This window comes from Amphibalanus amphitrite, unplaced genomic scaffold (assembly GCF_019059575.1).
Source record: "Amphibalanus amphitrite isolate SeventyFive unplaced genomic scaffold, NRLGWU_Aamphi_draft 000337F_arrow, whole genome shotgun sequence".
Classification (NCBI taxonomy): Eukaryota; Metazoa; Arthropoda; class Thecostraca; order Balanomorpha; family Balanidae; genus Amphibalanus; species Amphibalanus amphitrite.
The window spans coordinates 156,112-169,347 of record NW_024881832.1 but is presented as its reverse complement, the minus strand read 5'-3'; the positions used below and the strand labels follow the sequence as shown (position 1 = coordinate 169,347).

The 13,236-nt window shown below is 52.5% G+C and overlaps 1 protein-coding gene across 1 annotated transcript; it reads left to right on the top strand.

The window, feature by feature from the left end:
- The first annotated feature begins 4,070 nt into the window (after positions 1 to 4,070).
- LOC122388860 lies at positions 4,071 to 12,419 on the top strand. The gene is made up of 2 exons (XM_043380342.1): positions 4,071 to 4,356; positions 11,223 to 12,419. Exons 1-2 carry the CDS (start codon positions 4,163 to 4,165, stop codon positions 12,331 to 12,333), a joined length of 1,305 nt encoding a protein of 434 aa, XP_043236277.1. The 5' UTR covers positions 4,071 to 4,162; the 3' UTR covers positions 12,334 to 12,419.
- Positions 12,420 to 13,236: the final 817 nt, after the last annotated feature.

Below are 13,236 nucleotides of genomic sequence, written 5' to 3'. Positions count from 1 at the left end.
CGTTCAAACGAGCCGAACATTAGCCCCTCATCCTTGTCCCACCTTGTCCCTCTCTTTCTCTTTCTTCGCCCTCCGCTGCTGCCGCGGCTGCTGCCTCTGCTGCTGCTGCTGCTGCTGTCGCCGCCGCCGCCGCCGCCGCCGCCGCTGCTGCTGCTTGGTCCGTCCGCTGCAGCGGCTGCGATGGCGGCGTTGTGCCTTTTTTGTGCTCTTTTTGGACAATCTTTAGCTGCGTTGGCTCGTGCGAGATTGGCCGTTCTTTGTACGCGGGGTTGAGAGGGTGAGGCGCAGCCTGTGTGCGACGCGACGGGTGTGGTGGATGTGAAGTTGATGACTTGACGTCAGCTGTGTCCGTTGTGTTGTGATTTGTGTTGTGGGTTACCGGAAGATGCGTACAAGCAGGGTTCGGTCTGCTCATATTATATGCAAGAATATGTCAATAAAAAAGAAGAAAAACTTTTTTGAAGGTGGGAGGGTCCCTTAACCCGCGAGTTGCTGGGGGGGGGGGGGCGTTAAGCGCCCCCACTTTTTTCGCCGGGCCATAGCATAAAAACGGCGCGCCGCAGGCGCGCCAAATTTTGGGTACCTGTAGGGAATTTATTGAAGTGTATTGTGACAAAGTTTCAAAAAAATCGGTCGGAAATTTTTTGAGATATCGAGGTTTTAGTGACGTCATGATTTCTTAGTTTTCGACCAAAAACGGCATATGTTCAAAAATTCATATAAAATCACAGAACAAACATACAGACATGCCGTAAACGCCATTAGACTGCCAATACCATGAACAATCAAATGGCTATCTTCGATTATTGATTATCGTTCCGCATTTTCCAAAATCTTGAACTGAATCTTGGCAATTTCTCGTGACTTCTTCAGACCATGATACATGCATTTCTTAAATCGAACTTTTTGAGCCAAACACGTACACATATGATAAAATGAATGTCACCATCGTGTTCTACGCCCCAAATTACCCATAAAACATGTGTCACAGGCTGCGAATATCAGTTTTGGTTTTCGGGGATATGTGCCTACCCGGTTGACCTGACATTGGCCCTGACCTATGCTTGACTGACCCCTAGGTACAGTATGTCTAAAAAGTATGTCCCCTGGTTTGGCTCTCCCACAGGAGGCGAATCGGTAACTTGGCTGAATCCCAGTTGCGGCACCCGGCCGCCAGGGTCGCTGCCGCGCGAGCGGCCTTGACCGCTCGCATGTCATTGGCAGTTCGGTCCCTCCCCATCTATACCGAGGTGGGGAGGGGAGAAGAGGGGAAGAGAGGGGAGGGAGCGGCTTTCGCTCGGCACTTGGCGATACCTGGCCTGGCTGACCCCGCGCTCCCTCGCTGACCTTTGTCCTGCCCTCAGGCGAAGACCGACTTCCTGGCCTGTAGCGGCCCAGCGGAAAACCGAGCTCGCGGGGCGCGACTCCATTGGCCCAATCTTATAAATGGAATGCTGTCGTATTCACGGCATTAGATAATATTAATAGTGATACCAGCAGTGGATGTGGTAAAATACAGTCCAAAATAAACGAAAGCACACGATTCGTGCATAATGCGCCCTCCCATTCAAATAAGCCCGCCCACTTCGATAGATGGTGTAGTTTCTTAGGGCGTAAAAGATGCAAAACACTACCGATTTTTTTTAGCTCGGCCACTGGGACCGACAATATACAATTGACTGAAATGCATGAAAACCATTTTGCATTTAGGTAATAGCCGTTTTCTGCACCCAAACTTTAGCCAGTGACACCCTGTCCATTCTAAAGCGTTTATAAGATTGGTCCCAGCACCCGATTTTATATGAGTAAGTCGTTTAAAAAGCATCTTATTTCTAACGAATTTATTATTATGGCCACTTTTACAGGACGTCTATAGAGCTTTGACTTTCACATTTCTTCCTCGTTCAGGAGAAACGTTTTAACCCTCACCGGACATTCAGGTTTTCTGAATACCGAGGGGACGTTGGGGGTTGGAAGTGAGGAACCAACCCCCTTCGCCACCCGTGCATCGCAAGACGCATCTACCACACACAAGTTCATGATCCCCACGAACCCACATCAGCGTCCGTTCGCTTGGTGTGTGACCCCTTGACCTTTGGCCGCGACAACTGCCAGCTTGCCGGAGCACCCCTCCCTACACGCGCTGCCCCGTCCGCTACCCTCCCTCCCCCCCCCCCGGGTCGTGTCACGAAGGTTCGGGCTTACGCTACTACCGGCCGCTGCGCAGCTGTCACCTAGCGCTTGGGAATGTATGGTCTGGTGCGGATTCAGCCAACTACCGGCTCGCGACACCAGCGCCACGTAGTGGCGACGGTACATTCTTTTTAGACACACTGTACATGGAGCTGACACTCTTGTAGGCCTTATATGATGGATTGTGCACCGTTTTGACAGAGTTTATGACGAGAGGCGCCCAATGCGAAGTCTTGAAGTCCATGCTACTGAAAGCCCGATTTCAGGTATTTGACCTGACCTTGACCCGACCTGTGACCTCAAAATTCAACTTTAAAGTACTCATCTGAAGCGTCTCGTCGCGTTCTTTCGTTTGCCGCCTCGTGCGTTTCGCTGCGCCTATTGGTTCTCGAGTTACCGGCTGGGGGTGTTTAACGCCCCCCCCCCCCCCCCAGCAAACGGTGGGTGGCGAAATACCCCAGCAACTGCCGGGTTAACTTTTTTGAAGGTGGGAGAGTCCCTTTAAGTCCTCTCATGCAAAAAAGGATGTAGCTTAATAACTGAGCTCTTGAGAGCGATAGCCGTAGTTCGATGCTTTGCATCGAAATCGGCCAAATGTGACGTCATTCTGACGTATTTCCGGCCGACCTCTGGTAGCTACGAAATTAGGTATTATTTGTGTAATGTAACCTTATGTAACCTGGGGTCGAAAATTACACATATGCTGCGAAATCGATTAAACAGCTAGACCAAGTTTCGCGGCATTGCACGCCGCGGTTTTCTTTGTACACACAGAAAAAAAAACTGAGAGGTGTCGCCAAAAACGCCCCCCCCCCCCCACCCACCCAAGGTTACCCAGCCCAACACCGTCTGTCGAGTCACTCCGCGTCAGACCAGCATCGTCTGCAGAGTCACTCCAAAACCCAGACCAATACCATCTGTCGAGCCACTATAGGTACATTAGCCATTTTCACGACGGGCTATCCGGCGAATGCACCTGATTTGACCAAATCTGCACCTAATTTCTTTTACAGCAAATATCTTCATTTTATGAATTTATTTTAGTGTTCTAATCGATGATGCTCTCTGATAATATGACAAAGCAGGCATATAAGCAATTAGTGCAACCCTAGCTGATAGCCGCTAAGAGACACACTGAACCTGATTTGACTAACTCTGCACCTAATCTGTAACCAAATGTGTACCAGATGGCCGTCGTGAAAACGGCTAAAACCTACCCAGACCAGCACCGTCTGTCGGTCACTCCATTAGCCAGACATTATCAGTGTCACGTGGCGTCAATCCACCCGATCTCGGTGTCATCGGTATCACCGCCTCTGCACAGTCTGCAGGGAATCGGTGTGAGTCGAACGGTGCCACCTCCGTACCGAGCGGTCCAAACGTTTGGGCTCTAGAGGCCAAAATGTTTGACTCTTTTAGTATCCTGGCTTGAACTCCCATCCATCCCACAGATGGACAGAAACTGACTCGCATGTTAACGAGCCGACTTTTACACGACTTCCGAATGTAAATTTCTGGTTGAAAAAGCATTTACTCTCTAACGCATACTTTCAAACCTTCATTTCAAATTCTCGTCTATATTTATTCATGTCCCAGCAGCGTCGAACCCACTCTGGCCCACTGTCGAGCCCAGTGCCGGCGCGGCGGCCTGCCTGTCACCTGCATGACTTGCACTACACACTGGTGCGGTGTTCCGCCCGGACAGTTCACCGTCCGCCGCGCCGCGCCGTGCCGCGCCGGGCCTAGTCGTCCCGCTTTTTGTAAGAGACCGCGGCCATGATGCTGCAGTAATGTAACGGTCCCGCGCGAGCCGCTCCGGCACTGCAGTGTGCCGCAGGCCGCCGGACTGCGAGGTGGTCTGCGAGACACGAGTTGATTCTTTGCAGGACGAAGTGCACCATACCGACTACCGAGGAACGAAGTGATTCAATGGGGACATACAGGGACGGAGTGGCGTGACGTCCAATGCATGTTCGGCGGCCAGGCGGCCAGTGTCAGAAGTCGTAGTTCAGGTCGGCGCAACGGTCGCGGGACGTTCTCGGTGACATCGCATGGGAGCCACAGCCAGCGAGGAGCTCCCGCACACCGCACGGCCGGGTCAATAATGACAAAACGGGCCGTCACACAGGGTGTTGCGATGACAGCCCTGATTGTGCCAGTCAGGTGAGACGGTGACTGCAACGACCGCGAGCCGCATCACCTGCTGACTGATGTGGCGGCGTAGGTAATCACTAATCTTTCATACGTCCTCGCCATCCTCAGGACAAGCCCATCCATGTCCCCACTCGAGCGTGTCACTTTCCGAGCTGATGGTCACCCCATACCAGACCGTCCATCGGTGGTTGAGGTCGGGTTCACACCAGGGCCTCGTCTCATAAAGTGAGTCCGTAACTTACGCCGGTTTTTGGTCTTGTATTGCAAGTGCATGTGAAGCGATAAATTCATTTCCCCTTCTCCCTTCTGTTCTGGCTTGCAAGATAAATAAATTCAACGGCTCAAACTAACGTCATCGCCTCACATGCACTTGCAATACAAGATCAAAAACCGTCGAAAGTTACGGACTCGCTTCATGAAACGAGGACCCGTTTGCCATAGTTCTCTAAAACACGGAAAAACACTTCTTGCCAGGCTACCAACTATGTTTACAATTTTGTATATCATTTTGCTCCATAGCCGTTTTGATTTTTAATAAGCGTTCTTGTCAATGCATTGCTTGGTTATCGTACACGTCTTCTACCAATTTTAATGCTGTTTACCCCACTAATAGCTGAGCTGGAATATTATTGTCTCTCCCCCCCCCGCGAGACAACATCTGACCTACAATACAGTACACGAGACAACAATAGACCTACAGCGCCGCAGAAAAGCGCATTCGATAGCCCTTTTACAGACCTTTCTGGATAATGTTCTCAGATATGACCTCAGGTCAACGATTTAGCTTCCACAGGGCAAAAACTGTTAAAATAGCGGTTTTCACAAAAAAATGTTTTTCGGCAATAACTTTTTACTTGAGAGAGCCACGGCATTACTTTTGGCAGCATCGTGTTCCTCTCGTCAAGACGCGTCGAATTAATTATTTGTTGCTCTTGAAAGGTCATTTTGAAAATTTGACCTCAGGTCACGGTCATGAGTGACCTGACAGGAAAGGGTCATGCTGCATATCAGTCGATCCGTATTGTCAATTAAACACATCTGACGTGTTTTCACCACTCTAGCACGTCTCTATCAAAAGTTATGGCCAAAAAACTGCTAGTGACCGTTCGTGACCTGAGATGACCTTAGGGGCTTACAGAGGGGTCCAGGGGCGCAGCCAAGGGGAGGGCACACTGGGCTTTAGCCCCCCCCCCCAAATCTAGCAGGCGCCCTCATCCAGGGCGCCGAAGGCGCCCTGGATGGCGCCTTCCACGATCATTTCGGGGCGCCCGAAGGCACCTTTCTAATGTCCAGCACTCTAGGCGCCCTCGACGGTTAGCCATTGCGGTACACCATGCGGCACTGGCGCCCAGGTTTACAATTTTATATCTCTTTGTGGGTGAAGATGCACCCACAATCCTGAACTGCCAGACATCCACCCCCAATCTCCTGACCATCTAGCGCCCTCATCATCTTCAGCGCCCTTCTGTCTGTTCGGCGCCCTTCTGATCTGTCGGCGCCCTTCTCGCCATTCAGCGCTCTTATGGCCTGCGGCGGCGCCCTTTTCACATTCGGCGCCCTCTGGGCTGACCAGTCGGCGCCTTCATGGTCCTTACCACACAGCATCCTCCTGATCTTTCTGCGCCCTCCACACTTGCCGGCGCCCTCCTGACCTGTCAGCGCCCTCCTTATCGTATTATAACGCCCTCCTCACCGTACAGCGCCCTCCTGACCTGTCGCCGGCCTCCTCACTGTATAGCGGCCTCCTAACCATACAACGCCCTCCAGACCGGCGCCCTCTGCGTTTAGCGCCCTCCTGACAAGTCGGTGCCCTTTTCACCGTAGAGGGCCCTCCTGAGCTGTAGGCGGCCTCCTGACCGTACATCGCCTTCCTCACCTGTCCGCGCCCTCCTCTTTAAGCAGTGCCCTCTTGACTTATCAGCGCCCTCTTCACTCGTATAGTGTCCTCCTCATCGTATAGCATCATCCTCACCATACGGCGCCCTCCTGACCTGCCGGCGCTCTCCCCACTATACAGCGCCCTGCAGACTTGTCGGTGCCCTCTTCACGTAGCGCCCTCCAGATCTGTCGCAGCCCTCATCACCGTGCAGTGCCCTCCTCACCTGTCGGCGCCCTCCTCGCCTGTCGGCGATATCTTCGCGTTCAGCGCCCTCCTGACCAGTCAGCGCCCTCCGCAATGTATAGCGTCCTCATCACCATACAGCGCCTTCCTGACCTGCTGACGCTCTCCTCACCATACATCGTCCTCCTGACCTGTCGGCGCCCTTTTCACCGTAAAGCGCCCTCCTGATCGGCGCCCTCCTCACATTACAGTGTCCTCCTCACCGATTATCGTTCTTCTCATCATACACTCCGGACCAGTCAGCGCCCTCTTCACGTTATCTATGTTGGTTACTGACCGTGGTAAGTTCTGATCACTATGTTATGCGTTTAGTTGTGTATTAGGTATGGTTTTCCATGATCCGTCATATTTTGTGAATTGCCGTAGAAGCTTGAGCTTCACAGAAGGTGAGCTTGAGAGCAAACCAAGCTCAGGTTTTGCTTAAAATTTTGGCTTCGCATAATAACAAATGTTACCTCGCACGTAAAATATCCAGTTTTTTACAACTATTTACAATTAGAAAAGCGTTAGGCGCCAACGATTTAGGCGATAACTAGAAATAGAGCAATTTCCGGAAAATAAAGGCATGACAACGTTTCCAACGCCTTATTTTGGAGCTTACTGCATCTAGTTCGGCAAACATCCATCGAGCACGTCAGTGCCACTGGCCCGACCGGCAAACTATTCACTCATCTTATTCACTCTCATTCAACTCATTCACTTATCACTTTCGTCCTTTTTGGGTCGGTCGTAAGCCAGACGACGCTTGACACCAGAATTTGAGACCTAAATTGGAACCGAAGGACGGAGGAACTGAGCCATGGGGTCGAAAAATACACCAGTAATGCAGACATTCGCAGCCCGTTTGTTTGCCTGCAAGGCTGCAAGAATGCCGAGCCTCGCTTCCGTTTGAAATGCGCAAAATGTAAAGGCAGTTTTCATCTGGAATAGGGAATAGGTCAAAAACGCCCCCCCCCCCCTTAAGCGCGAAGCCTTCTGACCAGGGGCGGATCCAGGAAAACTCCAAGGGGAGGGTCATGAATCGAAGTGGTGCCCCTACCTATAGGTACCCAAAATTAAAAACTCAACGGATTTCGTCCACTTCATTTTGGTGGTGCCCCCATTTTCAGGTTTTTTTATTTTTATTTTTAGTCAGTATCTTAACTCTTAGCCACAACCACATTTACCAATTGTAAGCAAGTATATATGAATGTGCTATGTGTATATATGTTGTGGACGCTGAGTAGTGAGTACTTACCAGGATCGTTATCAGGTAAGCGAATCGTTGTCAGTCCGACGAACTTGACCCTGGCGTCTAAAGGGTCTGTCCTTGACACTTCAGGCTTGTCAGGGGCACCAAAGTCCTTCCAGGGACACCACAAACCTGTCAGGGGCACCTACGGCCTTGAAGGGGCGCCAAAGGCCCGCCAGGGGCACCACAGGCCTGCCAGGAAGCAGGGGCACCACAGGTCTAGCAAGTATACACGACAGGCTTGTCAGGGGCACAACGGGCCTGTTGGGCCCATGAGCACCCCTAGGGGCAGAGGCACCACAGTCCTTCCAGGGGCACCGCAGGCCTGTGAGGGGCACCAGCGGCCTAGCAGGGGCACCAGTCAACACAGGCCTGCCAGGGGCACCACAGACCTGCCAGGGGCACCAGAGGCCTGCCAGGGGCACCACAGGCCTAGCAAGGGCACCACGGGCCTGTCATGGGCACCTCAGGCCTGTCAGGGCCCAGGGACACCACAGTCCTTCCAGGGGCACCACAAGCCTGTCAGGAGCACCAGAGGCTTAGCAAGGGCACCACAGGCCTGCCAGGGGCACTACAGGCCTAGCAAGGGCACCACTGGTCTATCAGGGGCACCACGAGCCTATCATAGCCAGGCATCTCAGGCTTGTCAAGGCCCAGGGGCACCACAGGTCTGTGAGGGGCACCAGCGACCTAGCAGGGGCACCAGTCAACACAGGTCTGCCAGGGGCGCCACAGACCTGCCAGGGGCACCACAGACCTGCCAGGGGCACCACAGACCTGCCAGGGGCACCAGAGGTCTGCCAGGGGCACCACCGGCCTCGCAGGGGCACCTTGGGCCTGTCAGGGGCACCACAGGCCTGCCAGGAGCACCACAGGCCTGTCAGGGGCACCACGAGCCTGTCATGACCGGGCACCTCAGGCTTGTCAGGGCCCAGGGGCACCACAGTCCTTCCAGGGGCATTACAAGCCTGTCAGGGGCACCAGAGGCCTAGCAAGGGCACCACAGGCCTGCCATGGACACCACAGGCCTGCCAGGGGCACCAACGGCCTTGCAGGGGCGCCTCAGGCCTGTCAGGGGCACCACGTGCCTGCCGGGGACACTTCAGGCTTGTCAGGGGCGTTACAGTCCTGTCAGGGCCCAGGGGCACCAGGCCCGTGGTGTCCCTGCTAGGCCTGTGGTGCCCCTGGCGGTCCTGTGGTGCCCCTGTCAGGACTGTGATACCCCTGATAGGCCGGTGGTGCCCCTGGCAGGTCTTTGGGCCCCCGGGCCTCAAGGGGGGGGGGCCATGACCCATGTGCCCCCCCCCCTTGGATCCGCCACTGCTTCTGACACTCAAACCAACACCGATTACTCAAACCTTTGGGCACCATCATGTAGCTCATTCTTTTTTTTTTTACTACGCTTTGAGACTAAGAAAAGACACCTGCGTGTGGTATTTAACCCCCAAAAAAGGTTTCCGCATACCCTTACAAAAGGGCGTTTTGCCCCACACCCTGGGTAATACGTCCACACCCATGTGCAAAGCGCCCCCATCCCATCTATCAACAGAACATGATGAACATGGCAGAACTTGACGTCATTCTGACGTCATTTGTGGTCAACCTATCATAGCCTTTGGAATAAAATTTTGTTGCAATGTGTAAAATGGATGTCCGGAGGAGTCCTCAAAGTTTGGTGACGATATCTGCAGTCGTTTAGGATATGTCAGCAAAAAAGCTCAGGGATAGGCCTTTTCGGGCCCGACCTAGGTACAGGGCGCTACCCTGCACTCTCACCACCGTGCAAAACGCCCCCTTACAGAAAACTGGGGGCGTCTTGCCCCATGCATCGAGTAGGCGTCTTTCCCCATCCACTCCATTTCCGGTCAACAAAATATTGACAAAAAACGCGCCACTAACGCCGCAGCATAGTAAATTCAACAGAATGACAATAAAACGCAGTTTGAGTGATGTGCACAATAGCAAGCTTTTGTGATATAAAGAGGGTATCAAAATATTAGGAATCTTCTGTAAAAACAACAAAAACAACACCCAAAACCAACATCAGCACCTACCCACGCTGCTCCTCAAGACGCAGAACCGGAAATACCTAGAGACCTACGTAAACAAGCAGCTGACTGTTCTGAAAGACAGGATAAAACACCTATTCGTCGATAAGAAATACGATTATTTAGGGGAGGCGTTTAACCCAGGGGTGCGTTTTCCCCACAGTTACCATACCTAGAATAAACCGTAGTTTGAGTGGAATAAGGTCGCGTGACCATGTAAGGGAAATACGAGAGTGTACATTTTGTCGTCCTTGCTCGGCATTGATAGCGTCCTCCAGAGCCGAAATTGGCGCCCTCCTGACCCAAAATTGGCGCCCTCACCAATTCTAGCCCCCCCCCGAAATTTTTTCCTGGCTGCGCCCGTAGGAGGGGTCACAGGTTTTTCCGATTCAATGTGTCATGTTTACCTCTGAACCAATGTTGGGAGCGTTTTGAACGACATTTGTCCAAAAGAGGCGCATTTCAATTCTCTCCCATTGACTTCTAATGAAGAGGTCGCAAAATTGACCTGACCTTAGGTCACAGATATAAAAAATCAGAGATATAAATTGTATACATAGGGGAAGACGGAGGAACACCGACCCCATTAACCTTTTAGGGTCTAGTCACGTAAACTTTGGCCAAATGATCAATCTCTCTGTTTCATTGGATTGTCGCATCAATTTTACACACATATCAACCAATTGTTTTCTTGAAGTTTCGTTCATAATTGCATTATTCCCCTAGTAAATGTCTACATTTTTCGGGGTAACACCGACCGCTGGGTAACACCGCCGGAGCTAAGCAGGCAACGAAATTTGCAGATTGCTGGACTATTAAGTTGTTCTTCTTATCGTAAATTTCAAGGCGTTTTAGTATATTTATAAAATGCAGTGGAAACGATTTTATTATATCTCCGTTACAATGTAGTACCTACTTATTTATGTAACTAGACGAATTAAAGTCCCAAAATTTCATTTTTTCGAAATTTTTTCATTATCTTCTAAAAAGAAAAATAGCAGCAACGTTCTTTCTTTATTGGAAATACGCCACTCCTGGGGTAGATGTCACAATGTGCTATTAAATACCAAGTTTCCCAAGTGGGCGGTGTTACCCAAGTGTCCATTTTTCTTTAAAAAAAAATCCTTCAATATGGCAGCACGACAAAAATTTCGCTCCAGCAGGAGCTCGATATGCTTGGATGAGTCCTAATAATGGCAAAAAGTACTACTTCAGGACTAATGTCTGTCAAATAAGATACCTAAATTTTCTTCTGCATATTCTGCTAGAAAAATAAAGCAAATTTGACCTCTGCTGATCTGACCTGTGACTTGGCAAAACTATAATAATTCAAATATTTTTTGACGATCCTGAAAACATCGCTTCCCGCTAGTCGTCGCGACGCAAGAGGTGCGCCAGATTGTCTACATTTGATAACGGCGGAATGCATTTCACGACGGTTGACGTCTAACGTGGTTTGTCCCGTCCCCGTCAGGTACCGACGGCTGGCCGCGCTGTGCTGTTGGGTGACGGTGATGCTGCTGCTGCTGGCCGGTCGAACTCGTCACCCGGCGCCGGCACCACCCGGGCCGACGGCTGCTGCGCCGGGACGCTGCGCTCGCCTGCTGCGCCTCTCCACGTGTCGCCACCGCTGGGAGTCAGGGCCGCCGCCGGCGGAGGCTTGTCAGGCTCAGCCGCTCAGCGCCCAACAGGTGCGCGGCTGCGTCCAGCCGCCGCCCGGCCAGCCCGCGCCGCGCATAGTCTTTGTCGGCGACTCGCGGATCCGGAAAATCTTCCACGGTGTGCTCGATCAACTGGGCCTGCCCCTGAGCAATCGGACCGAGCCGATTGCGGTCGGACATGACCCGCACTTTATCAGCCTGAACATGACGACGGCGCCGCCCTACTGTCAGGAGGTGTTCAAAATTACCATCCGGCCGCAGACCGAGCACACAGACCGCAAAATGTTCTTCTGCAGCCAGAGCGGCGGCGGCGACTGGCTGCGGCTCGAGTACTTTTGGCGGCCGTACCTGTCGCGCTCGTACCTGGCCACCGTGTCGGAGCTGGCCGACCGGTGCGACCGGCGGCCGGAGCGCTGTCCGCGCCTGGTGGTGCTCGACAGCGGCCTCTGGTACGCGCTGCGCTTCTCGCTGACCGAGTGGGCGCCGGCGGCCGACTGGGTGGCCCGCTACCGGCAGCAGCTGGCCGCGCTGCTGCCGCACCTGCGCCGACTGGCCGCAGCCTCCCACGTCCTCTGGAAGCTGGACGAGCCTCAGTTCCGGCAGGAGACCCAGGGCGGCAAGCCGGGCATCCTGATGGGCACTCTGACAGCCATCCAGGCTGCGGTGTACAGCCAGACGGCCGGCATCGGCAACCTCACCGTGTGGAGTGCCATGCTGCCCGACACCATCTTCTACCACCGGAACGTGTGCTGGACCGGCCGGCAGCGGGCCGGCTTCCAGCAGACGCCGCTGTTCAAACAGTGCGGCGACATGCACCACGTGGGCAGCCAGCTGATCGATCGGCACGTGACCCAGCTGGTCAACTGGCTGTGCCGCCACTCGGGGGAGCTCCCGCCCGGCCATTGCTGCCGATCCGATTCGTAATGCAGCCGCCCATCCGGCTGTGCATCGGTGACATGTCTTTTCCCCAATATTCATGGAGCAAGGTCAGGTGAGCACACTGGTATGTGCTGTGTCATAGACCACTATATATCTATATAGATATATAGTGGTCTATGGCTGTGTGCGTGCGTTATATACCTACGTGAGCACTGCGCACGTGCAGGGTTCCAAGAGCGGCTCGGCCGATTACGCTCATACCTTTTTGGGACACCGTTGGGGACCAGTTAGAAGAGGCTAGTTCGAATCCAGTTTGCACGTGTCACGTGTGCACGTGCAAGGGGCCGCTTCTATAGCATAAGAAAGGCTGTGAGAATTGCAGTCAAATTTAGAACAAAATTATGGGTCGGCAAAAAGAGTAGCTCCGCACAAGTCAGCAAAGGGTTTCATTTCGTTCTTTCTTTCGCGCAATGTTCACTGTTGTGTTCGTTTGCTATGTGCCCCAAATGACGTCTCGCTAGTAGGCAGGGCAGTTATACCTAATTTCGGCTGACATCTCAAACAGCGATTCAGAAAGCGACTTAGAACCAGCGACAGAAAAACGGCGACTGCGACTGCGACTGCGTTTACCTCTGGTACAGCGACTTACACGAGACACTTGAACGATTATTTAAAACGACGATCCGTGTTAGAGCGACTTCAGAGAAACAGCGACTGTTCTAGGTTAATCACGATTGCAAAAGCAAAATCGACGATATCTTGCGATGTATACGCCTATCTGATGGTTTTAGTATATTTTTATGTGAAATGCACTTGTTACGCGTTATCATTTACTAAAAGCAACTGTTAGGAGTCAATTCGATGATATCGTATATTGATAGAGACAAGTAGAAAAACACGGAACAAATAGTGCATGGACGCGTTTCGATTATTAACCCGCGCCCCGTT